This window comes from Trichoderma camerunense (genome assembly GCF_050948025.1).
Source record: "Trichoderma camerunense strain CBS 138272 chromosome Unknown V8C40scaffold_11, whole genome shotgun sequence".
In the NCBI taxonomy this organism is placed as follows: Eukaryota; Fungi; Ascomycota; class Sordariomycetes; order Hypocreales; family Hypocreaceae; genus Trichoderma; species Trichoderma camerunense.
Genome location: NW_028145359.1, coordinates 615,527 through 639,175, shown reverse-complemented (window position 1 = coordinate 639,175; position 23,649 = coordinate 615,527). Strand labels below are relative to the sequence as shown.

Genomic DNA, 23,649 nt, shown 5'->3' with positions numbered 1-23,649 from the left:
GCCCTCATTGTACGAACGTCCATCATCAACAGATCCTGCCAAGACTTGTTAAGGTTGTTAGTATGTAGAGAAAAAGCCGGTTAGGGAAAAGATTTTCTAGCGTTGACTATAGTATGTAGATCCCCCACATAATTTACCGTAAATCCTTGGATCTAGCCTGAACAACTGGATAGACCTATGCGGGCTCATTTCATGCGGATCGTTGTGATAGTTTAAGAGAGCCATCATTGTCAAAAAAGCATACATAGATGACCAATTCTCAACATGGTATCAATTGCAAGCTGAAATTTCTTCATCAGCGCTCTCCGATGATAGGAGCGACTGACTATTATCCCCTGGCCACTCCACCGACAAAAAGTCTTCGACCAAGCAGGCTAATCTCCGCAGGAAGTATCATGGATAATTCCCCGTCACCGAAGAGGAAACCGCTGAAAAAGCCGTGTTCTGAAGCTAAGATTTAAACTCTAGTGTACCCTTGTCAGCACATCCTTGCCGATATGGACGCCATTTGTAGCAACCAAGACTCTGCGGCCATCCCAATGGTCTGATCTGATCATGTTGAACAAGGCCATGAGGAAAACCAATTTGGCCACTCTGCCGTTTCAGCCTCATCCTAGCGTTTATACCATGTATATTCCGCCAGTAGCCAATCCGCCGATGTGCCGCGGGATGCGTCTAGTGAGTGCAACGTTGTACCCCTCTGGGAGCGAGTCATTCAGGCCCACGATGCCTCGGCTTTGCGTTGCCAAACGCACCAACACCGGAATCAAAATGAAGTTTCTCCATGGATCCTCTTCGATTGTCTATTAGGCTTTACTGAATTGCCATGGAGTCGTCGGCTCTATTGGTTATTACCGGGTTCAATCTTCTCATTGCAGCTGAATGCGCCAATCCTGTTCCTTTACTGGCAACCTTTTCTCTTATACAATCTAGTGATAGTATATCTGTTTCTAACTTGAACGGTATGTGAAGCGGTCTATAGAGTGGTAAATTTGGGCGGCATCTTTTACCTCTCTTGAATTGAAACTCCTAGTGAAAGTTTTATCTGCTTCTGGCCCCTCGACGTTGCCCCTGTCTTTTTTCTTTTCTCTTTTTCATAATCGCCGTGCCGCATTCCGATCGGGCCCCCGGCTTGCTTCCCGCTCCTTGGCGATTGATCCCTGGGCATTAACTATTGCCCGCATCACTAAACGCCGAACCTCTTGCGTGGGTCTCCTGTGGTCTTTGTTATGTCTGTTGGCCGTGAAGCTGTTGGTTGTGAAGCTGTTGGTCGTGGACAATTTCTAAATTTGTTAATCTTGAGAAGAGTTTTCTTTCATTTTCCTCTGCTATACGGCTATCACGGCAGAGATGACCCCTTCTGTGTTCTATTCCACCTATAGGCAGCTATACACAATGGTCTGCATGCGGATAGGCATGACTTTCATACGGCGGTCTTCTCGGAGAACACCTGCTATAAGCAACTTCTCCGATCATACGAGTCATCCTTTATCCAAGATTGCTTCCAATGGGTGTGCAATATGCTTCCAGGGGAGTTTCTGAAATCAATATATAGTTCTTCAAAGTCTGTAAAAGACCAGCTATGATACAGTCTTAATAAGTTTACACCACTCGTTATATTTGAGTCTTGTGATTCATACAAGCATTCGGAAAACCCTTTACAAAAGGAATAGATTCCTCTGTACCCATACGGTACTCGACACTTTCACTTTGTTTCATTCTCTTTGCGAGCATATATACAATCTTACTTCTGCAGTTGCTGACCTCGAGGTATAGTAAAACTACGACTCTTTTTCTTTATGCCCGGTTGAAATGTCAGATTTGGCCTTATAAATCATCTGCTAATAGCCAGTCAAGGAGACATATTCTACATTTTATTCCAACTAGCAGCTCATAGGTTGCACATTGGGTTACAACATGATCAAGCATCAAACAGTATAAAATCTACGGCAGCAATTACCCATCTCCCACGGGGCTAGTCCAGCCCATCATCTGCTTTGCCATCTTGGCATCTGCTCTTCTTTTTCCTAGCCACGATACGTGCATAATTCAATGCCGCTGTCCAACTCTTCCGCGTGGCCTCGGCCGCGCGACACTTTCCTTGCCTTCCTATACATGACACTTGCCTCATTGTCCTTCTTCGTTGGCACATCTTCCGCGATAACGACGCCCCTTAGGCTACCTGCGAGCCCGGGTTATCAAGGCAGATCCAGTGCTTGTCCAGCAAGATGTGCCGTGACGGGGCCCAACCCTGCCAACTGGTCTCTATACCGCAACTTTAATCAGTTTGCCTTGTGCCAAGAGTCCATCTTCTACTCCTTCTCCTTCCTCGACCCAGTCGATGATGCTGATGAAGTTCACCGCATCTATGCCTGCACTTCTTTCGGCCCGGACTGGGCAAACTTGCCGGCCAACACTTCGAGTCTCAGCTCGCAGTCAGCAAAAGCCCCAGTCCTCGTGAATGGCACATATGAGATTGGATCCTGGCCTTCAGCTCCTGGCTCTATCGTCTCAACTTCCCTTGCCACAATCACCACCCAGATCCGCCATTATCTGTCCAAAGGATTCGGTGCCACGGACCATCCGACCATTCTCTTCGCCAGCTTTGGCTCAACCTCGGTTGGCCTCTATATCGGCCAAGGTCTGCAGAACCGGGGCATCGGGAACATCGCTCTGGCGTACTTGGAAAACTCCATCGCCACATCCAGCGCTAGCCATTCTGCCCAGGTAGCGATGCAATTTTGCCAACCTGGCCAGACTTCGCATCACATTTTCGGCTTGATAGCCACTGGCAATGGAACTTTTGCTGCGGTACAGGATGCCCTCAAGTCATGGTCGAAGGCGGAATGCTTGACATTCCCCGTCGTCCAGAACGCCACGGGCACCATCCCCCTCGTGACGCCCCTATTCACTCCCTCCACCAACATCACCAGCAACAATTCTTCCTTGACCCATGGCAATGCCGCCTCTGTTGGACACAGAGCACTCACACCGCGTGCCAACTGTACCACCATCCAAGTCGTGTATGGTGATGGCTGTGGCTCCTTAGCGCAGCGATGTGGCATCACCTCGGCTCAGTTCACCCAATACAATCCCGCCTCAAACGAGTGCTCCTCGCTCCAGCCGGGCGAACACGTCTGCTGTTCAGCTGGCACATTGCCCAACTATGCTCCCCCGCCCCAAGCCGATGGCACTTGCGCGACTTACACCATCCAGCCGAATGACGACTGTAACACCATTGCCGCGACATACAGCCTCACGGTGACTGAACTTGGCAACTTCAACAACAACACCTGGGCTTGGGGTGGCTGCAACCGCCCCCTCTTTGCAAACAACATCATCTGTTTAAGTAAGGGTAACCCGCCAATGCCGGCGCCTGTCTCCAATGCTCTCTGTGGGCCACAGGTCCCTGGCACGCCGACTCCCCCCAGTGGAACGAACATCTCCACGCTCAACCCATGTCCTCTGAATGCTTGCTGCGATGTATGGGGCCAAGTAAGTACAGCGGTTCCTTGCCACAACTCCTCAATTCAGTCCATCATGTTGCTAACGATAGTCTCAGTGCGGTACGACGGCTGATTTCTGCACCAACACTGGCACGGGCGCCCCTGGAACCGCGGCTAAAAACACCAATGGCTGTATTTCCAATTGCGGCACCAATATCGTTCTGAGCAGTCCTCCTGCGACGTTTAGGAGCATTGGCTTCTACGAGGGATTCAATTTGCAGCGGTCCTGCCTCTTCCAGGACGTCTCTCAGATCAATGTTGATGCTTACACACACATCTATTTTGCTTTCGGTGTGCTTACCCCGTCCTATGTGGTCCAGATTCCCAACGACACAACTCTCTATGAATTCAACGAGTTTCGGCGGATCGTGGGCGCAAAGCGTATCTTGTCTATCGGCGGTTGGGACTTTTCCACCAACCCCAGCACTTACAACATCTTTCGTGAGGGCGTCACCGCCGCCAATCGTTTAACCATGGCAACTAATATTGCCAACTTCATCAACGATAATGATCTCGATGGTGTCAACATTGACTGGGAGTATCCAGGGGTACGAACATTTACCCCCTTTGCTTACTCTGCGCTTTGTCTTTGTAAATTGCTAACAGTCTTCCCCCCCCTGTTCGTTCTAGGCACCGGATATCCCTGGCATCCCTCCGGCTAGTACTAGCGATGGTACGAACTACCTCGCCTTTCTCGCCATCCTGAGGAATCTTCTTCCCAGCAAAGAAATCACAATTGCCGCTCCGGCGTCATACTGGTATCTACAGGGCTTTCCCATCGAGAAGATGGCTCCGCTCCTGGACTACATCATATACATGACGTACGATCTGCATGGACAGGTATGATGACCCTCTTGACCTCGGGTGCAATTTTGCGACATGGGAAACTGACGTCGAGTTCTCTTCTTCCTGTATAGTGGGATTCTCAGAATGCGTGGTCACAGCTTGGTTGCCCAACTGGCAACTGTTTACGTACGGACGTGAACCTTACCGAAACAATCGGCGCGTTGGTCATGGTGAGTTATGTTGGAGCGGCCGCGTTACTATTGGAGACCCTTTTATTCTCCATCGCTAATGCAAACTCTTGCGTCGACAGATTACCAAAGCCGGTGTCCCCTCTAACAAGGTGGTGGTCGGCACGACCAGCTACGGACGATCATTCGCCATGGCTGAAGCGGGCTGTTATGGGCCAGATTGCACATTCCTGGGCTCAGCTGATGACTCGCAAGCTGCACCTGGTATTTGTACTCAAACCGCGGGTTACATCTCCAATGCCGAGATCCAGGAAATCCTGGCCAACTCTAGCCGGGTCAACCAGAACTTCATCGACCCAACTAGCAACACCAATATTCTTGTCTACGACGACATTCAATGGGTCGGCTGGATGAGCAACGGCATCAAGGCCTCGCGAGCATCGCTTTACAAGGGCCTGGCGATGGGTGGCACGACTGACTGGGCTACCGATCTGCAAGAGTACAATGATCCTCCCTACACCGTCTCGAACTGGGGTATCCTGATCAGCGACGTCCTCTTGGGGACAGACCCCTCTGAAGAAGGCACCCGTCACGGCAACTGGACTAAACTGACCTGTAGTGACCCCGCTGTGCAAGGAGCGCTGTTTATGGGTTGCTCCCAGCGCTGGTCGCAGTTGGACTGCAACGACGCTTGGAGTGACGCCATCGCAGTTTGGAACCAGTATGATAGCAACAAGACTACCTTCAGCTTGTCCGTCATGAACACATTCCACAGCTCCGAAGAGGTGGACTGTGGAAGAATCGCTCCGAGCAATTGTGACCAGACTGTAACTTGTTACTCTATTCAAGGCACCGGCGACAATGGTGGTTCCGGCGTCGCGGGCTATCTGGTGTATAATTCTTTTGTGATCATCAACGAGGTAAGCGTCCCTCCTCGTGTGAGATAAAGATGGTATAATGTAGTAGAGAGGGAGAGAGGGGAAGAGAGATATCGTTGAAGTGCTGTTGCCGGCATGATGAGAGTAGCTGACATGAACCCATAATTTAGATCTACACCCAGTTCTACACCGCTATCGGTGATGCTTCTTCAAAGTACATCGACAACGCACTCACGGACTTTGAGAACACCTTCGCACCGGTGCCTCCGGAAGAGGACCCCGAGTGGGAGCTGATCTTGACCAACCTTGTAGGTCTCGGCCTTACTGCAATCGCCGCGCCATTCTTCGACGGAGGTGAGTCAAACAGCCATTGCTTCCTCAGTCATCACATCCGCAACTGCTAATTTCCTCATAGTCTTTGGAGCTCTGCCAGCTCTTCAAGCTCTAGGAGAAGCCGCCGCCGACACGGTCAAAGATATTACCTATGCGACCCTCGCGTTCGGAGCCGCCATCATTACCATTACACTCGATGACGGTGGAGAGTAAGTGCCATCATCCCTTTTCATTGAAACATCATCGAATCAGGATGTCCTTCACGGCAGTCTACGCTTTGTTCTGTATTGATATCGGCGAGAGCAATTGGCTGATCAAATTTATTTGCAGAACGCATTGGTCAGCACGGTCTCAGTCCTCCTTCAGCGAAACTATGGGAGAAGCGATTGTTGGCTGGACTACCATCGTCGAAAATCAGCTCGCTGCCTTATTCAATGGATCAGAAGCATCCATCGCTCTCCTCGGGACCCTGATTGGTAATGGTAATCTCATAGAGTGTGATGGCTCTTCCCCGTTGCAAAACGACCCTTTCAACAGCACATACCAGAGCCTTGAGAAATACGTGGAAAGGGCCTTGTTCGGGTTCGCCATCCCGGCCATTTGGACCGTCTCTGGTGCTGCTGCCTTCGTTGTCGACTCGGGCTATCCCTGCGGCACGGTGAACCCTCTGAGCCAGTACATGAGCAACGACACCGCGGAGGCCACTTATTCATGCTTCAATGGCAATCTGTACTATCTGGTCTCTGCCGCCGGCGATTATCATGGCTGTACTGGCGAGGATATTGCGCTTACTGTTGACACCGTTGATCCACCACCACCACCGTGTACTGATTCCCTCTTCACTGCTCCAACGGGACTGGACAGCCTCGGCTCGAAATGGGGAGGTATCACTCTGTCTGACCTCATTGCGGGATCCGTGAGAACATACGTCGCCAACGGCAATACCAACGGGGCGCCTGCCGCCAACCCGGCGGACTCGCAGACTCTCCAAGACCTCGCAAACCAGGACATCACAACGCCCGGCTACATCACTCTCCCGGTGTGCAGCCCCCAAGTTGCCTGGGCCTCGTGGACGAATCCCTCGCAGTCCAACGCCACCGCCCCAGGATACCCATGCAATCCGCTACAGGGCGTGACCAAGTGCAGCAGCTACACCTACGTGGACCAGACCAGCTCTGCCTCGCCGACGGTGTCCGACTGCCAGACCATCATCAAGAACATCCAGGGCACCAGCGGCTCGTGGAACACTGGCATCGGCTCGCAGCGTGACATTGCTTCGTTCGGCTCCTGCCACTTTGGCGTCGACAACAGCGGCGTGACTGGCGATGTCACTTACCAAACTGGCAGTCAAGATATCGTTAACATCATTACTCAGTCAATCGCACTGTATGGCGGTGGCGGTCAAGTCGGCGCGAAAGGATATATGGAGTGTGCTGGTGATGCGGGTAGTCAGTACGTTGAGTGGGGGCTGTATTAGTATTATCTAGTAGACAATTGTGCTAGAAACTGCTATACTATCTGTTTTTTTTCCTTGTCAGGTATTGACAAAAATATTAAATTAAATGTATATATCAGGTAATGTCAGAGGCCTGGAAGCATAATACCTGAAAGGAAGCATTCGAGTGCGAATGAACGGCTGTGTGGATTAAATAGGAATATATAAACAGGAAAAAAATATCGTCTATTTGTAAAAAAAGGCCAGTTCTTTTTGACTACAGGCTTGGAGCTATAGGATGTCAAGAATGGAAGACATCCATTGCACTCAAGAGAAGTGCTTGACGGGACCACAAATTCTCCACTACCTATGGTTGTATATGTTTCCTTTTGAACCCTTGCAGATGAATCAAATGCTCCACTTTCAACTAGCGGATTAACCTTTCCTGGCTGTTAATATACCGGTCATATTGTACTGTAAAGTCCGTTTTGAATGAGCGGGAGTTGTTAGCAATAGCCTTCAAATGACTCTTCTTGAGCTTGCCATTGCCGCCGTTATATTTCTGCTCCGCGCGGGCCAATCCTAACGAAGCAGTGACAATATTACGGATCTGTCGACCATCAAATCCGATATCATACACGTCGTCGTTGAGCCATTCCTTGATCTCTTTATAGTTATCAACCAGCCCTTTGTCATCAAGGGGGTCAAGAAAACCACTAAAGATATTCTTCATCTGTTTCGGCTTGAGACTGTTGTATTGGATAGAAACGTGGATCCGAGATGGAATGGCAACATCAAACTGGGCGATTTGGTTTGTTGTCAGAAACATGATTCCTTGGTAATACTCAAGGACTCGAAGAAACACTAGATAATATCAGCCAGAGGATACGCTCATTCTAGGGAGCCTCATTTACCCGAAACCAGGGCATTTCTGTCCGTGGATATGCCACCTCTTCCTCGACTTTCCAAGAAGACATCGGCTTCGTCACTAGATAGCCATTATTGTTAGTGTTAAGAGGGAAGTGAAGATGGAGGATAGCTGGGTTGTCATCACTCACATTAACAGGATTGCTTGCCATGTGGTTGCTAAGGAGAATATTCTGGACAGATTAGACTCTACACGCCACGCTTTAGTCCCGACGTCGGCCACACTAATAGAAAAGAGAGGTTTGCGAGTGGAAAGAGCGATAGTTTCCGCTGTTGACGTTTTCCCAACTCCGGGCGGGCCTTCGCACATTGTCTAGTCAGCACAAAATTCCAATTATTGTAGTGATTCATACCGTATAAAAGGATAACCAGGCCCTTCCCCTTTCCTGGAATAATGTCGTCAACTTCGAGAGCGTCTCTAGTTCTCTTCGCTTGATTTGTTTCTGAAATATGGCTGCGTACAAGATTGAAGAGCAATTCTTTTTTCTCTCCATCGTCGTCAAGATGTAGTCGGTTGTGCCAAGCATCCTGTTTACTATCGAATGGAATATCCTTGACAAGGGTCGTTTGAAGCTGTGCCCATAGTTTCTCCTCAAGGACATAGCCAAGAACACGAGGAGGGCAGATCATGTATTGTTCATCTTCCCATATTTCGTTCCCCTGAACTTCCGTTTTGTCGAACCGAGTCCTGTACTTGATGGCTAAGCCCTCATTCTGTTGGCAATCAGCGCACACACAGTCCGCACTGCCAGAACTTGGCTCTAGGTCCCCATTACGACCAATTGGAGGACCATATTGGAAGTATGATAGATGGTCGACCATAACTCTGCTGTTCACCTACAATGACCGTTAGAATCACCAGGGCTGTTAGGATGCCATGACTTACAAAGGAAGATTTCATGCCAGCGGACTCCATGGGGCCGCGACGACTTCTCGGAAGGTGGCCAAACTCCAACCCCATAGCTCTCGATCGGGTATCACCGTCATCCTAGTAATTAAGTTAAATATAGCACTTATAATATAATCACTAAGGCAACTCACATCATCGCCCAATCCGGAGAATCCTTTCTTTCCAAAGATAGTTTGGCCGCTATACTCGAAAAGCTGCGATCCTTCTTTTGCGGTGCATAGAGATCGAAATCTCTTGCCACGCTCAATTAACACATTCTCGATTGACTTATCTTCATCAACCTTGAGTTTGAAGGGATAGTATGGTAGAGCTTTGATGGGCTTGTGGCCCTCAAATGGTTCAAATAAGAGTGTGAAGGCAGTTCTCTGAAATTTGAGGCCAGTCCAATCGTACGTCCAACAATCTAGCCTCCAAGGCAAGTATTGTTGTGGACGGTCATCGCGCTCTGGCCAGTTAGTTTTAATGTCTCGAACAACAAACACTTGATCTTGGCCCTGGAAAGGTTTGCCATAAACCAACATTCCAGGGGGGAATATCGTCCATAGGTCGTCAAACTGAACAGTCGATTCCTTCAAAGACAAATCTCGTACTTTGAAATATTTATCCAGTTTAGCATCACCGCAAGAACCACCAGAGATAACATCCAAGAGAATTCTCAAATCTTCTCGCGCTTGCTTATCTTCGTCATCCTTTGGAGGCTGTGCTGCGGCATTTACCAGTATATCTCACTCATATACGATAGCTTCATAAGGAGAAAAGAGTGTGACAGGCGACCCGCGGAAGTAGTGAAAGGGATGACTACCAAGATGTTCCTTCAAGAGCTCCCATAGTTTCAGGTTGACTATATCAATCTCAGAGGTGTCTTCTTGACTAGAGAACTTGTTATGCATTGTTTTCTTCAGGATGAAGGCGAAGTTGTTCCTATCATCTAGCTTTGTGTTTTGAGAATCATCTGGGCGTTCAACACGTTCGCCTGTCTCCGGATCTTTCACTGCTTTGATAATTTTGACTCTAGTGTTTGGACTGGCCTCTTCCTAGGGGATATATTAGAGCATTGTGGTAGATGAGTTTGATCACCAACTTACACTGTGAATCTCAGTTTTCGTCTCGGAATTAACAGTGTCAATTTGTTCCTACAGTTATTTTGAAGTCTTATTAGCACTATTGTGGGTGTGGTTGGAGATGGGTGTGTGTGTGTTCATGCCTCCGCCGTGTCACGATCTTTTGCTTCAGACTCTTTTGTATTTTGCTTAGTTGTATTGAGAAGGGACTGGTATTTCTTCTCCATTTCTTCTAGTCGTCTCTCGAGGGTCATCAATTTCGATCCCAGATCCTTAATAATTTTTTTTCTGATTTAGTAACGAGGACGATTTGGATACTATATAGCTAGTACTGACAAGAGGATCACTTACGGACGCCGGGTCCGCATCCACAGAGAAAGCCATGATGGAGATACAAATGCAATTATCTCCACTAGATCGTTGAGTATTGTCTCGATTAGTACAAAAGAAAATGCGGCTGGACAGGCTGGAGGATCTTTGTTTGCGTTGCGCCTTAGGAACTAAGATTACATATATATAGGTATACATCTATTGGTGGAGGCATCGACTGGCTAAGCATCTTCGCGTAACAAACTACCTATGCAATTGAATTGGGTTGGGATTTGTTTGTGTTACATTTGCCGCTGAATTATATTAAATGTATTAATAGTAGACCAATGGAACAAAGCTTCGGTGATGATTTGGCGGGGCCCTGGCGCTTATGCGGCAGATGGATGTAATGGTACTCCGTACGCGAAGTTGGACAGCCAAAATAGGCCATCGCCGGTGCAGCTTGTATGCGTGTTGGCTGTATTACTTGACCCCTCAATTTATATCAGCCGCAGGAATATGTGGTATATGTGAATCCTTCACTGACCTGGAGAACAGAGATACGCCAGGATCGCAGCTTTTCTGCGCGATTTAATTCCCTTCTTTCCAAGAGTTAAAAAACACAGCTTATACAAGGTACTTTCCCGGCAGTTTTTCTACTAGTGGCCTATGATGACGCTGCCATAGCGCGCGGCTGAAAGACAAAGGTAACTGGTAATATAAATCAGTGGCTTTGCTTACATATACTAAGCCACGCATGTTCTTGAAGGCCACAGACAAGTACATGAGGTCCCAGATTCGAGCCTCTGATTTAGGAATTGTTTTCTATTTGGCAGATTTGAGATAGCATCTCCATTTCGTATCCAAGCTTCTTCTACATTGCCATACCTGATTGCTCCACCCAATTCTGCTAGGCCGTCTTTGGAAATGGATCAAGAAAACATCCCATCGAAAGCAAAAAGGGGATTTAGCAACAGGGATATGTACGCCACAATACACAAAGGCTTCTTTGTGCATACTTATAATTAACTTGCGTTTCAGGGCTGTGATACAAAAGACAGATGAAGAACAGAAACAGCTTTACGCCTTTATCAACAAACACAGTCAATTCTCGGAAGAAGAGAAATACGCTTTGCAGATTGACAGCGTTCCCGCGTTTATAAAACAGTGGAATCTGGCCATCGATTCAAGAGGCAAATTCGAAGCGAGCCATGAGCATGGAGTTAGGCTTACAGCTCGAAGAGCTCAGCAGTTTGCAGAATCTGCCTACGATGTCTTACAGCACAAGAACCCTATCGTGCAGCTCGTACAAGACTTTGGCGCGCCGTATGGTGGAATGGCCATTGGAGTAATCTCTTTTTTGTTTACCGTATGAAACTTTGCCATTATTCATGTCAAATTAAACTAACCAAACTTCTCAGGTTATCAGAAACCGAGCCAAATTAGAGGCTAGCATATATGATACACTACTTCAAATCAGAGACAGAACCGCTGGACTAGAAGTATTTCGGCATATTTATGACGACGATCATGAGCTTGATCAGCAACTACAGTCCAAAATTGTCCAGGCTTATAAAAGCTTCATGAGTTTTTGCATAGAAGCTACAAGATTTTACTCTAGTGGAAGCATGAGTCAGTATCTTTATCATCCTATACTAATGGCATCCGCTTATTCGTTCAGGGCGATGGCTTAGATCTACCTGGAGCTTTTCACATTCTTTGGAAGATCGAGCATCTGAGGTCCAAAGGTCTCTCGTGGATGTGAGATATACCAGCGAAGAGCTATTAAGCAAAAACGTCGATAGAATAAAACAAATTAATCTTGGTTAGTCCCTTCCTCCATTCCAGAGGGCACATGCTGACGTCGGCCATAGACCAGATGGAAGAAATTAAACGTAAGTTCCCTCTACATGGTGAAACTTCCCGCAATTATCAACTCATAAATATCCAAAGGCCTTCAAGAACAAATAGAAAGTAAGCTTACTCAATAGCGCCCATATGATATGCTTGGTATTGTACTCATAAACATTTCAGAACTGCAGATAGGGCGTGATAACGATCGTCTGCTGGCGATCCAGAAGCTACTACATCTCGAAATATACTCTCAGGAGTATGAATGGGAACTGCTTCAGAGGTATCACCGTAATACCGATGCATATTTTGATCAGCAATGTTCTTTATTAGAGGTTATGAAAGGGTCTCGGCTTGAAGCCTTCAAAAATAACCCGAAAATACGCCAATGGCAATATTCTGAACATTCATGCACACTGATTTTGGCAGGATATAACCACGACATTTACTCCGGGATGTGCTGGCTCTCTCCCTTTGCGCTGGATACAATCAAAAATCTGAGAGGATCGCATGATAATAAAGTATACGCTTTCTACATTCTTGGGCAACGCGATCATGATTCATTCTCTCAAGTCCTCTGGTGCATTTTATTTCAGTTACTAAGACAAACCAATGAGGCTTTACAGGATGATACGCAGTATGCAGAATTACACGCAGAAATCCAGAAGTACCAGAAAGCGACTGAAACCGGAGGATCAAAACATACTTTGCATGATTACAGCGACGTAGCTGATACACTTCTCCGAAAGGCAGCTGTGAGGATTCTGAAGATGGTTAACCAGAATAAAACGGTATGGATTATCCTTGATCGTGTAGATCAATGCAAATCAAGCACAAAAGCAAAGCACCAGAAAAGGTTAATAAAGGCATTGGTCTATCTGCTTGAAAATACTACTATTCGAATAAGGATTCTTGCTATTGTTAATGGGTATGATTGGAAAGTGGAAGAGCAGCACGACGAATTCGGAGCAAGTAACCAGTCTAGTGTTATTGTTGATACATACAAACAACGCTTAATTAGTTAAGTATGTAGATAATATGATTAAGTATCTTATAGTTGCGATAATACTTCTCTTGGAGTTTGGATTAGAGTTCTACTCAATCTGTGTAGCTGATATACTCCAGTTCTGTCTTAAAGGCAGCAGTGGCCCTTAATCATGGCGAGGATGGAATTAGTAAACACCCAATAGCGTAGGTATTGTATGCCGCTAAATTTAAAGTCTTGGAATGCATGAAATAGAAGATATTAAACTGAAGAAAAAAGCTTGACGGGACCTTGGATTCACTGCTACCTATGGTGGTATGTATTTTTTTTGAGCTAAACCATCATAATATCACAGTGTTGTGCGCCATGTAACCAGTCAATTCCATACCTTGATTCAAGGTGCTCGGTCAACTGAACAATCCCGACGCGTTGGTAAACCTTCAAACCTTCCCTCCGCAGGCGCGTATCAGACAAAACAAGACATACCCTTGGGAAGAGTGCAAAGAGATAAAGTCCCCCTGGCTCGCGTCTAATTCGCTCATTGGGCAAATAATCTGCTGAAAACGGTAATCTTACGGACGGTACTTTGCACGAAGACGCTTCAGAAAGCCCTATCTCCAGTTCAAAGGTGGTCATATCCCTTGGCGATAGGAAGGCTGGGTTGATAACCAAGGTGGCTGAGCGTAAAAGACCTGAAACAACCAAGGTGGCAGAGGAAACTTCGCCATAGTAGTTCTTACCTTTGGTCTTGACTTCAACCGAACGAATTATTGGCTGTCGGTAGGATGAGTTTTGCCAGGAACGGTCCGTATTACGGACATGGTTCTGTTCGGGTGAGAGCCAAATGTCTTCTGCGTCCAAATAGCGAACGCCTGAATTTACAGACACCCATGACCAAGAAGGGCCAATGTATTCCTGAAAGCGGTTCAGATGACTTGAAGGTTTGTCGGCTGCCCAAGCAAGATCGAGAAATAGGGATGACCTCCATAGCCCTGCGTGATAATCGCCAAGGAAAGGAGCCATGCGATGTGCAAGACCTGATAGCGCAGGAAGACGATCAGTCTGTTTCGTCAGTTTTAGCTTAGAGTAGTGTTCGACGAGACCATGCCACTGTTTGACGGGCACAAGTATTTCTTTCATTTGTAAATTATAAGTCTTCAAAGCATCCTCCCTTGATGCTCTGAGTCTCTGTTCTCGAGTATCAAGCTGGTCATTGACCTCATCAAAATCCGGATCGAGTCTTCCAATTGACTGTCGCTCATTCACTTGTGAGATCACAGATTGTACAGCGTCCTCTCTGCTTTCACTTTCACTTTCGCTTTCGGGCTGGTCATTGCTGATTTTTAGCTGTGACGCAATCGCGAATAATGACTTTAGATTGAGACTGTTCGATAACCCTCCGCATTCACAAATTGTGTGTTCACAACACTCCCAAATCATCTCCCGTAGGCAGAAATGAAGGACTCTTGGCGACAACACTCGTTCTTGGAATACCCAGGCTCTGGAGAGCAGCGGATTGTCCCGTGTTGGCATCGCCGTTGGATTGGTGGCCCAATGGGGAAGCTTACGGCGAACTTTGAGCGAGAAGTTGTCTTGAGCCGAATTTATAACTTCCAATGAGTGCTCGGCGTATTCATCTGCCTGAGTTGGGAAGCATCCAGACGAATTGGAGTCAGACCAAGTTGCAGCCAGTGTGAGACATGACTGATGGTAAATGTCGGCCATTTTTGCGGATTGAACTTCCCAATCAATCGGATCGTCTTGGACAATGCAAAGCGCGTCAATCCAGAGGTAGGGAATGTTGAGCTCCAAGCAGAACCAAACGGCGTCCTGGAACGTTTTCGGAAGCTCTTCCCACAGTATTCCCTCTTTTCTATCACCAAGATTGTCGATGGTGGTAATGAAGTTGTGATCCAAGCTCCAACGGTGACTCAAAGTAGCGTATTTGCCCAGAGCGTTGTCCGGTTCGGTGAGCCTGACCGTGATGTTGCCTTCAGTAGAAGCTTCGAGTGAGAGAACCCTGTCTGGCAAGGGAGAGAGCTCTGAAGAATGGCATAGATGATCATTGTCACACTCCTCAACTTTTGCTTTCACCCACGCTATTGCTTGTTTGGATATGGGGTGGCCATTGCGAGTCGGTCTTGACCAGAAGACTTTCTTTAGCATCGGATCTGGGTCTAAATTATTCATTAGCATAAGGCATTATTGCATGACTGAATAGTTCTTACGAGCGTTGTCAGTGAAGAATTCGATCACGACCCTTGGCTTTCGCTTTTCCTTGCGGAAGGAGATTTCCAAGAAGAGGGTATCGCCGGAGAAGGCATAGCCATTGACAGTAGAGACATCTGTCGCAAATGACCAAGTTTCATCTTGCATAAGAAGAATCCCCTGTCGCATAATAGAACAGAATTGGCATTTTTTGACAAGTGCTGATTGATCTAATTCGCTGGATGTAAACTCGATGGCGAGCCTCACTCCCGATCTCTTTTGCTTGAGATCATTGCAGACTTCACAGTTCGCCATTGAGTAGCATGAGCCTTGTTAGCAAAGTAAGGGGTAGAATAATATTACATGCGTCGAGTTGCAATGGTTACAGCCTTTTTGCGATCGAATCATCGATCTTATCTCGGTGAGGTTGGCCTGAGTAATATTCTTTTAGTCGGGCTTCTGCCTGGATTGTATGCCTTGGCTATGTAATTAGTGGGCACCCTCGTATTGATTTAGCCTAACAGCTTCAGATGAACCTCAACTTTCCTGCTGGGCGGCAACAGTCTTTAATACAAGCATGGATGTATAAGCCACTCCCTAATAGCGAAAGGCTTACAGCAGTTTGGTAGACACATGTAGTTTCGATCACATGCGGTAAGGGCCGAGCCGCATCCCTAACATATCGAGACTGGATGCTAATCCTTCCCGAAGCTGTGTCATGTTGCTTGCCAGCCTGATTGCGACCTAAAAATCACTCCCTCAATTTACCGCGAATCAAAATTAAGATAGACTAGTACACGAAATAGAAGAATCTTAGACTGAGAAATTTTTGATGAAGACTGCAATACGTTTCTCACCATCTTATTCACCAACCTGAGGTAGCTAGAACTCCACCTTCTCAACCACCCAACACGATGACAAGAAAAACATGGTTCCTCCCTCCCGACTTTACTTTTCTTCCAGATGGACAAATTGCGCTCGGCAGTATCATCCCCAGCCCTCGACAGCCAACCGCCACTCTCACCTCCCTCGCCACTCTCACCTCTTATCCAGCTATCACACTGCCGGAGATCAAGTCTATTGTCGAGAAAAATGTTAGCTTCTCAGTCGAGAAGACTCGTTCTTTTGGGTTCGAGCTTTTTACCAAGCTTCTCGACGTCAGAAACGCCAAGATCGACGTGTCATGGTACAAGAACAAGTCTTTCAGCGCCGTAGATCATGAGGTGCAGACGTACCACGGAGCCTTCTCTCCAGAGACTTTGAAAGCAATCCTGGCACTCGATGCTGTGAAAAACCACATCGACAGCGGGCGTTTTGGCAAGCGCCGCGTATACATTATCACAGGCTTACGCGTGGTGCGTCAGAGCTTTACGGTCACAGAAGAAAAGGGGAGGAATACATCATCTTCTGTTGGAGCGTCAGGATTTGTCCCCGCTGGTATTGTGCCTGCCGTCCTAGGAGCCATTATCGCCGGGAAATCAGAAGATAGGGCAAACACTAGCTACGAGACATCCCCGGGAATTGTTTTTGCATATCGGCTACACGTGATTCGTCCTAAGGGTACAGGTGCGGACGAGGAGTTATTTTCTGATAGGACGGCGTTCTTTACTGGTGAAGCTGAAGCTGAAGAGGCCGAAATGGAGATAGTTGAGGTGGATGGCGCAGTGTATCGGGAGGATTTGGACACAGAACAGGATGATTACGAAGAGAAGCGGCTCGACGGGTTAGACGATGACTCTTATATAGTGTTTCACAGTCAACTTCAGCAATAACGCCGGACTACTAAGATGTAACATATAACAGAAGGCATATCTTGAAAAGGCTCGTTACAGTCTATAAATAATGCACCTCTTATTCGCTCGAAATTACACTCTTCGTTAGATACAAAGATGGATTAAGTTCGTTATGATCGATTCAGATGATGGAAATTTGGCTGATCCGCCCAGCCACTCTTCGCCATTTGCTATGATCTTTTGTTGAGACTTGCCAAAGTATCGAAAATAGCGGTGAATCGATCGAAATCGGATGCTCTCTGCTTCCAGAACCATATCGGGTTCACAGCCCTACGCCGTGGATGGTCCTTATCTTCTGGTGCTAGTCGATATAGTACTGCCTCCATGCCTTTGGTCGTTCGGAGCCGCGGTAGATTTTCGTCTGATGCGCTCGCTGGTGACCCTTGCAGAGGAACCAAAGAAGGTAGGATAGCAGTGTATTTAAGCATCATGGCACTTATGCCCGCCATTATTGCCGTGGCAACCGAGGACCCAGGTTCGCACACCTTTGGGTATGTACTACTGAATTCTTCTTTAATTGAGCTCGGGATGTCGTCACCGAAGGTGCCGAGCACGGCGGCACTGTTGGTAGAACTTCTCGCGTTTGATTGCAAAAAGACTCCGTTACAGTTCGTAGCGAAGACCGATATAACGGCAGGGTGGCGAGCAGGGAAACTCTCATCTTCTATAGACGAGTTCCCAGCACTAGCTAGGAAAATTATATTTTCTTGACGGTCCTTCTGTACCTGCTCAATAGCCCCGCGTATCCCTGGGTCATCGTGGGGGAAACCGAAGGACATGAGGATGATGTCGGCTTTGCCAATCTGCCCGGCCCAGAGGATAGCCTTGTCAAACAGGATATAAGCTTCATGAGCGAAAACGACGTGATCCTACCACTCACCTCTTTTATATTGTCTCGGCTGCTTTCAAGCTCATTCGTGTTTTCCGCAACACGCGCAACTATAATACCTGCTCCAGGAGCACACTCCATAATGAGCCTTGCCATAAAGGTCCCGTGTCCAAAAGTATCCGTCATGGGTACCGGTTTAGGGTTAACAAAATCTCTCTCCTCGATGATGCTTTTCATCAATCCACCCTTGGCTTGAAAGACGGGGAATTCTCTATTCAATCCCGTATCCAGGATGGCAACGCGAATCTCGGGTGCAACTGCACACTGGCGTCGTTTGCGCTCCACCAGCTCACTAATTCTCTTCAAGTTATCTAGCCACATCTGAGGAACTACAGTCGCGCTGTGGAATCCTGGTTCCAATTTCTGAAGCTCGTTATAAAGTGCTCCCTGAGGAGAAGAATGGGCTTTCCTGTTGACATGTTTAGTGTGCCCAGCTTGCGTTCTGAAGCCCTTTTTTGCTAGCCATGCAAGTGGGAGGACGACATATTTATAAAATCTTCTCCGTATGGTGAGATTTTCTTTCTCACCCAGTTTCTGATACTCTGATGAAGAAACAATGTCCTCGCTTTTGAGACAGAACTTCACAACGCCGTCAAAATATTTCTTATTGCTCATGAAGCCATCCCAAGTCATTTTTTCTAGATTGCTTAGCTCGTTAATTGCCATCTTGTGGTTAAAGTTTGCCTGAGAGACCTTGTTTTGACGACGCGGGGGTTGAAAAGGCTTGGCAAGACCAATTTCGAGGAGTAATACGCCTATATCAAATATTCGAGGATACTGATGCGTCAGTTGACCCTCGTTTGGAATAGCTGAATCAATCTTGCCGAGAATGCTAGAAGGAATTGACAGATAGGCGCATAGTGGTATTTGTCCTTTAGTTTCTCCGTTATCCTCCTCAGGCATGAACCAAATGTTGTCGCTCGTCCACTTAGTCCGCATTAACAATTCTGAGTTATAGTACTTCCAGTACGATCGTGCTATGGCATATGAGAGCGTCACTTTGTCCTTCGATTCCAGGTTATAGTGGCGTAAAACTTCTTTTAAAGATTTTCCACACCCAGATTGAAAAAATTGCCGTAGGAGTTGCGATTGTTTGAGCCGGAAGAGACCTTGACCGTCTTTGAATGAGAGAGAAACGACAGCGTCAATCTGTTGATCGATAATATGGCATAACCCTCCTCGGGTCAAAAGCTGGCCATCATCTGCAAGGCCTCTTGGTTGACTAAAGAATTGGTCATTAGTGACAATACATTTGAACTACTCTATACACCGAGCTAACATGAACGACAGTAAACTCATCGATACCTTACGTTTAATTTGGCCAAGGAGTGCGACGGCCTGTCTGAGTTACATGCGGACAATTGCCACGGCTTTATCCTATATGGGTCATGGATAGACTTACACAATTAAATTAAACTCTTGCCAAAGGGCCATATCCATAGCTGAAACGACGATCGTCATATCATGTGTAGGGAATTCTTGACTATCTCGATGTTCGTGCAGGCAGAGTCGTGCGGGATGCCTCTTTATTGCAGAGTCCCCTTCAATAATTGATGTGATTTGACAAGATTCGCACTCGGAGATTGATTGGAGTGCATTAAAAGCTCCATCATTGAGGCTATCCAAGGATGTATCCGGCGTGTCTAGATCTTGAGCCACGCCTGTGGGTAATCCTTTAACGTCGTTTTCGCCCCTGGTCAACTTGTCAATGAGGTTATCACAATCTTTCATGACTTCTTGTCTTTTTCCCGTCTGCGTCTTGAAAAAATATACAAGCTTTGTCTCCATATCTGTGGCATAAGTCCGCTTGAACGGAGATGAATGTGTTGGTCCCGTAGTTAGTCGAGAAATGGCATCTAAGCTATGCAAAATCCTGTAGCAAAGTTGCTCAACATCGGGCTCAATCCAATAAGGCGGAAGAGATTTAAGAAATTCGCTGATTGCATGGAGTTTGGTGGCGACGTTGCCAGCTGCGGAGAAACTACCCAAGTCGGCAGGTCTCAAGTATCTCTTACGAACTGCATTGAATATCTCTTCAGAGAACTCTATTGCACGCAATGCTAGGCGATCAGGAATATCGGTTTCTTCAGCCATGTTGTTATAGGTGCCGTTCAGATCTAAGTGAGGTGTTTGTTAATTCCATGGTGGAAGCCTGAAAGACATGCATATTGTCTGCACTCGCCATTGGATAGTGGAAATTTCGTAATTTCCCCGCTCGATGCCTTATGTAAAAGAGGAGAAGAACCCGCGAATTCGAAACGAGTGCAACTCCAGCCATTTCAAGACGGGGAAACAGGCTCAACTGTCCGTCGTCAATGCAGCATGGAGCGAATAGCGTCCTCAATCCGGGCGCTCACGCAGTCTTGTATCTCAAAATTCGAGCGGCTTTTGGCCGCTCAAAGGCCTGGATACATCGGGCCATTAGAAAACCGGCTGGCTGATTTCAGTCTCTGGGCTGATGGTGTTGGTGCATTGGCAAAACCTGGAGCCTCGCTCGATTCCAGACTTCAAAACAGAACAAACGACCTTAAATTAGTAAAGAATGTTCTTATGATGTTGGCAGACTCTTTAGAATATCTCGAAAGTCTCGCTGATGCTGATATAAACTTTATCGAGGCCGTCCATAACATTGATTCCGTCCTCGAGAACCTGGCTCTGATTGGCGTGGCTATCCGCCGAACAGGAAAGGCGTCGCGAAATCGCAGAGCTAATCAAACATTTAATTCAAGTGAACACCAGGAACTGAGGAAGCATCTTGAGTGCATAATTCTTCTTCGTCCGACAGAAGAGGGCCTTTTCCGCAGAACAGAAAATGGGAATTTTATCACTGAATTAGATGCCTCTAAACTATCTGATCTACAACAGCGTCTCATCCAAGCGAATCTCAGACGAAGGCACAACTTTCTTGTGGCACAAAAACGCTCTATAGCCCAGACGACCCCGCAAGCACAGCCCTCAGCTGCCCAGCTCTCTTTACCTATCAGAAGCTTCTTACAAAAAGAACCTATCGCCAAAGTACAGGACGTGGCTCAATTTCAAGATTCAACTCCGATTGCAACATCGGATCTGGCTATAAGAGGCAAAAATGCTGGAGCACCGACAATATCAGGGTATTCGCTTGCATCGACAGCTGAAGGTACTCTTAAGTTTGATTCAGCCACTAATAGATACGCTCCAGGGATAGCAAAGACACAAATCACTTTCATCGCATCTAATGCCGATTTCCCAAAAGCCCCATTTATCTCTTCTGATCAAAAGATATCAAAATGTCCCTGCTGCTGCCAATCCATACCGGGCGAAATCTTCCGGCATCCAAAGGAATGGAAGTAAGTATATCTAGCTACCTCATTATCTTTCTATCTATTATCCTAAGACCTATCTAACGACCCTATTAAAGGCAACATATAATCGAAGACTTATGCCCTTATACTTGTATTGCTGAAAATTGTCCTACGCCACACCTCCTCTTCTGCACCCGAGATGAATGGGAAACTCACGTTACGAAGAGCCACCTGCCGCAGTGGCAATGTCCATTTTGTGAAGAGCAGGAGGATTTTCCAACGATGGAGAGTATGGGAGGCCACCTTCAAGACAAACATCAAGAGGAGTTCTTGGAAAACTCTTTCTCAACCCTCCTCTCTTGGTCTGCGGTACAGAAAATGGGAATCAAGTCTTGTCCTTTGTGTTTGTCGTGCGGGGTCGAAGACTCGCCAGAACTAGTCAATCATATCCTGCAGCACACCTACGAGTTTGCACTCCGATCTCTTCCTTGGCCACAGCCTATTATACACAATCTCAATGTATCGCCAGGCGGCTTCGATCTTTCAGTGAGTTCAAGCCACGCAGAAGAGCTCCAGCGAGGCGACACGGAAGATGTTCAGATATATAATGCCGAAGATGTGCAGCCATTAACTGCGGGAAATCTCCGGACACTCAAAGGAGAAGGTATTCGTCATTGGACTGCTATCCAGCTATGGATCAACAAGGAAGTCCATGAACGTAAAGAGCCCCCGGAGCTACAGTTAACCAACTACGATAGAGCGGATCACTCTGCTCCCGATAATCCCGAGCTCTTTGAATATAGCAACTACTTTCTCACGAACCAATACTTCGGCAATGAATCTGATGAGGATAAATCTTCTAAACCGCAGCGTGATCGAAGTAGTGGCGATTCCATCGCTGTATCCACTGGCACCGATTGGGGCGTATGGAACGAGGCAGAGCCATTAGAGATGCCAATCATAACTATGAGCTCCAGCCAGACTTCGAGTGCATCATCAACAATCCTCCAGCAGCCGCAAAGCCCACAGCAGGAGATTTTCGAACCAGTGCATCAGCTGACTCAGTCACTTGCAGATGAAGGAAATGAAGACCCTTCTGAAGACGTGACATCTGACGATGTCGACTATTCTTTCGCTGTTGTACAACAATCTTTTCAGGCACTACGACGACGCAATTTAAAAAAATTTAACCGCGAACCAACCATTGAAGACGTTGATCAGCATTTCAACAACGACCAGATTGTGAAGCCCGAGCTACGTAACCTGGATAAGAGCGGAGGAGAAGGGGATATCTCCTTTATACATTACCTGGTTAAAGCTCCCGCGCGTCTACAAGAGAGGATGCCACTGATCCAATGGGCCATAAAAACGTATCCTGACCAATATCTCAGAGGAATTGACGATGGCAAACCCTCAATCTTACAGACTCTTCACGCTAGAAATCGGGTGATTGGGGGGACCGGTGATGCTCTTTTCAAGTTTGTCAGCGCCTATCCCTTAGAGGTGGCCAACATTCTCCGCAAGACCAAAGACGGGGGCAAACTCTCGAGTGTAATTATACCTATGGTTCGAACGTTGAACGATCCCGAATTGCTCAGACATTTCGAGCTAAGTCCTGAAAATCTGTAACCCAATCCGGTAAGTAATGTTATGGAGACCATTAAGAAGGCGTGCGCGCAGCTAAAAAAATCCCAATTGATACATAATTAGAGCACAAGAAATGATAATACGCCACCGAAGGTCGATAATATGGTACTCGTTACTGTCGCAAACGATGTTTCTGTCCCAGGTGACCGGAATGTGTCGTATGAAGAAATGGGGGAAGTAATTCCTCTACACTGGCCCAAGAAAGCTACTACAGCATCGGGACAGGCCACAACCCGAAACAGAAAGCAAATACACCCTGAACGTGCGAGGTATAAAGATGAAAAAGGTCAAACTCCACTTCACTTGCCTTCAACCTGCTGCGACTGTGATGAAAGTCAAAGCAAAGCATATTTTAATATTGTGCAGTAATTCCTTGCATGATGCCCTACAGCAATAGGAAATATGGGCAATGACGGGAGATTAGCATATCTTCATCGTATAGCTTCGTCTGGTAAACCTTCGTTAATCAATCAAGGCGACGAGGGAGATGAAATTGCGTTTTTGCTCAAGGATAATATTATGCATTTGGATGATCGCGATTTGGTTCTAACTCTTCTATACGGATGGCCGATAAATGCTCAGTCACCATCCCAGAGGCCGAATTCTGCAATGCGCGAGAGAGAGATTCACCTTGATTTGAGAGAGTTACAAAACTCAGAGTC

General features: G+C 46.9%; 7 protein-coding genes across 7 annotated transcripts; 4 read left to right on the top strand and 3 right to left on the bottom strand.

Moving 5' to 3' along the window:
* Positions 1-1,903: 1,903 nt before the first annotated feature.
* V8C40DRAFT_280092 (glycoside hydrolase family 18 protein) lies at positions 1,904-7,168 on the top strand (the record flags this gene model as incomplete). Its single annotated transcript, XM_083221342.1, has 9 exons — positions 1,904-3,495; positions 3,563-4,054; positions 4,137-4,346; positions 4,424-4,522; positions 4,603-5,290; positions 5,330-5,400; positions 5,541-5,712; positions 5,774-5,900; positions 5,944-7,168. The coding sequence occupies exons 1-9, from the start codon at positions 2,053-2,055 to the stop codon at positions 7,166-7,168; spliced, it is 4,527 nt and encodes a 1,508-aa protein (XP_083072068.1). The 5' UTR covers positions 1,904-2,052.
* Positions 7,169-7,278: 110 nt separating this feature from the next.
* V8C40DRAFT_280086 (ATP-binding protein) lies at positions 7,279-10,408 on the bottom strand (the record flags this gene model as incomplete). Its single annotated transcript, XM_083221341.1, has 9 exons — positions 7,279-7,990; positions 8,041-8,114; positions 8,185-8,353; positions 8,407-8,890; positions 8,940-9,041; positions 9,095-9,661; positions 9,701-9,993; positions 10,182-10,296; positions 10,376-10,408. The coding sequence occupies 9 exons, from the start codon at positions 10,406-10,408 to the stop codon at positions 7,554-7,556; spliced, it is 2,274 nt and encodes a 757-aa protein (XP_083072067.1). The 3' UTR covers positions 7,279-7,553.
* A 478-nt stretch (positions 10,409-10,886) lies between these two features.
* On the top strand, positions 10,887-13,227 carry V8C40DRAFT_247949 (uncharacterized protein; the record flags this gene model as incomplete). The annotated part of the gene is made up of 7 exons (XM_083216436.1): positions 10,887-11,316; positions 11,375-11,702; positions 11,755-11,965; positions 12,015-12,158; positions 12,208-12,228; positions 12,287-12,307; positions 12,368-13,227. Coding segments are annotated over exons 1-7 (1,619 nt in total), but the record flags the coding sequence as incomplete, so codon positions are not given.
* A 228-nt stretch (positions 13,228-13,455) lies between these two features.
* On the bottom strand, positions 13,456-15,928 carry V8C40DRAFT_247946 (HET domain-containing protein). Its single transcript, XM_083216435.1, has 2 exons — positions 15,398-15,928; positions 13,456-15,346 (listed from the first exon to the last, which is right to left on the bottom strand). Exons 1-2 carry the CDS (start codon positions 15,690-15,692, stop codon positions 13,503-13,505), a joined length of 2,139 nt encoding a protein of 712 aa, XP_083072065.1. The 5' UTR covers positions 15,693-15,928; the 3' UTR covers positions 13,456-13,502.
* V8C40DRAFT_247944 (uncharacterized protein) lies at positions 15,902-17,236 on the top strand. Its single transcript, XM_083216434.1, has one exon. It carries the CDS (start codon positions 16,292-16,294, stop codon positions 17,147-17,149), a length of 858 nt encoding a protein of 285 aa, XP_083072064.1. The 5' UTR covers positions 15,902-16,291; the 3' UTR covers positions 17,150-17,236.
* Positions 17,133-20,234, bottom strand: V8C40DRAFT_247943 (S8/S53 family peptidase). The gene is made up of 3 exons (XM_083216433.1): positions 19,462-20,234; positions 18,051-19,281; positions 17,133-17,994 (listed from the first exon to the last, which is right to left on the bottom strand). Exons 1-3 carry the CDS (start codon positions 20,151-20,153, stop codon positions 17,341-17,343), a joined length of 2,577 nt encoding a protein of 858 aa, XP_083072063.1. The 5' UTR covers positions 20,154-20,234; the 3' UTR covers positions 17,133-17,340.
* Positions 20,235-20,381: 147 nt separating this feature from the next.
* Positions 20,382-22,969, top strand: V8C40DRAFT_266904 (uncharacterized protein; the record flags this gene model as incomplete). The annotated part of the gene is made up of 2 exons (XM_083219802.1): positions 20,382-21,385; positions 21,457-22,969. The coding sequence occupies 2 exons, from the start codon at positions 20,382-20,384 to the stop codon at positions 22,967-22,969; spliced, it is 2,517 nt and encodes an 838-aa protein (XP_083072062.1).
* Between the last annotated feature and the right edge of the window lie 680 nt (positions 22,970-23,649).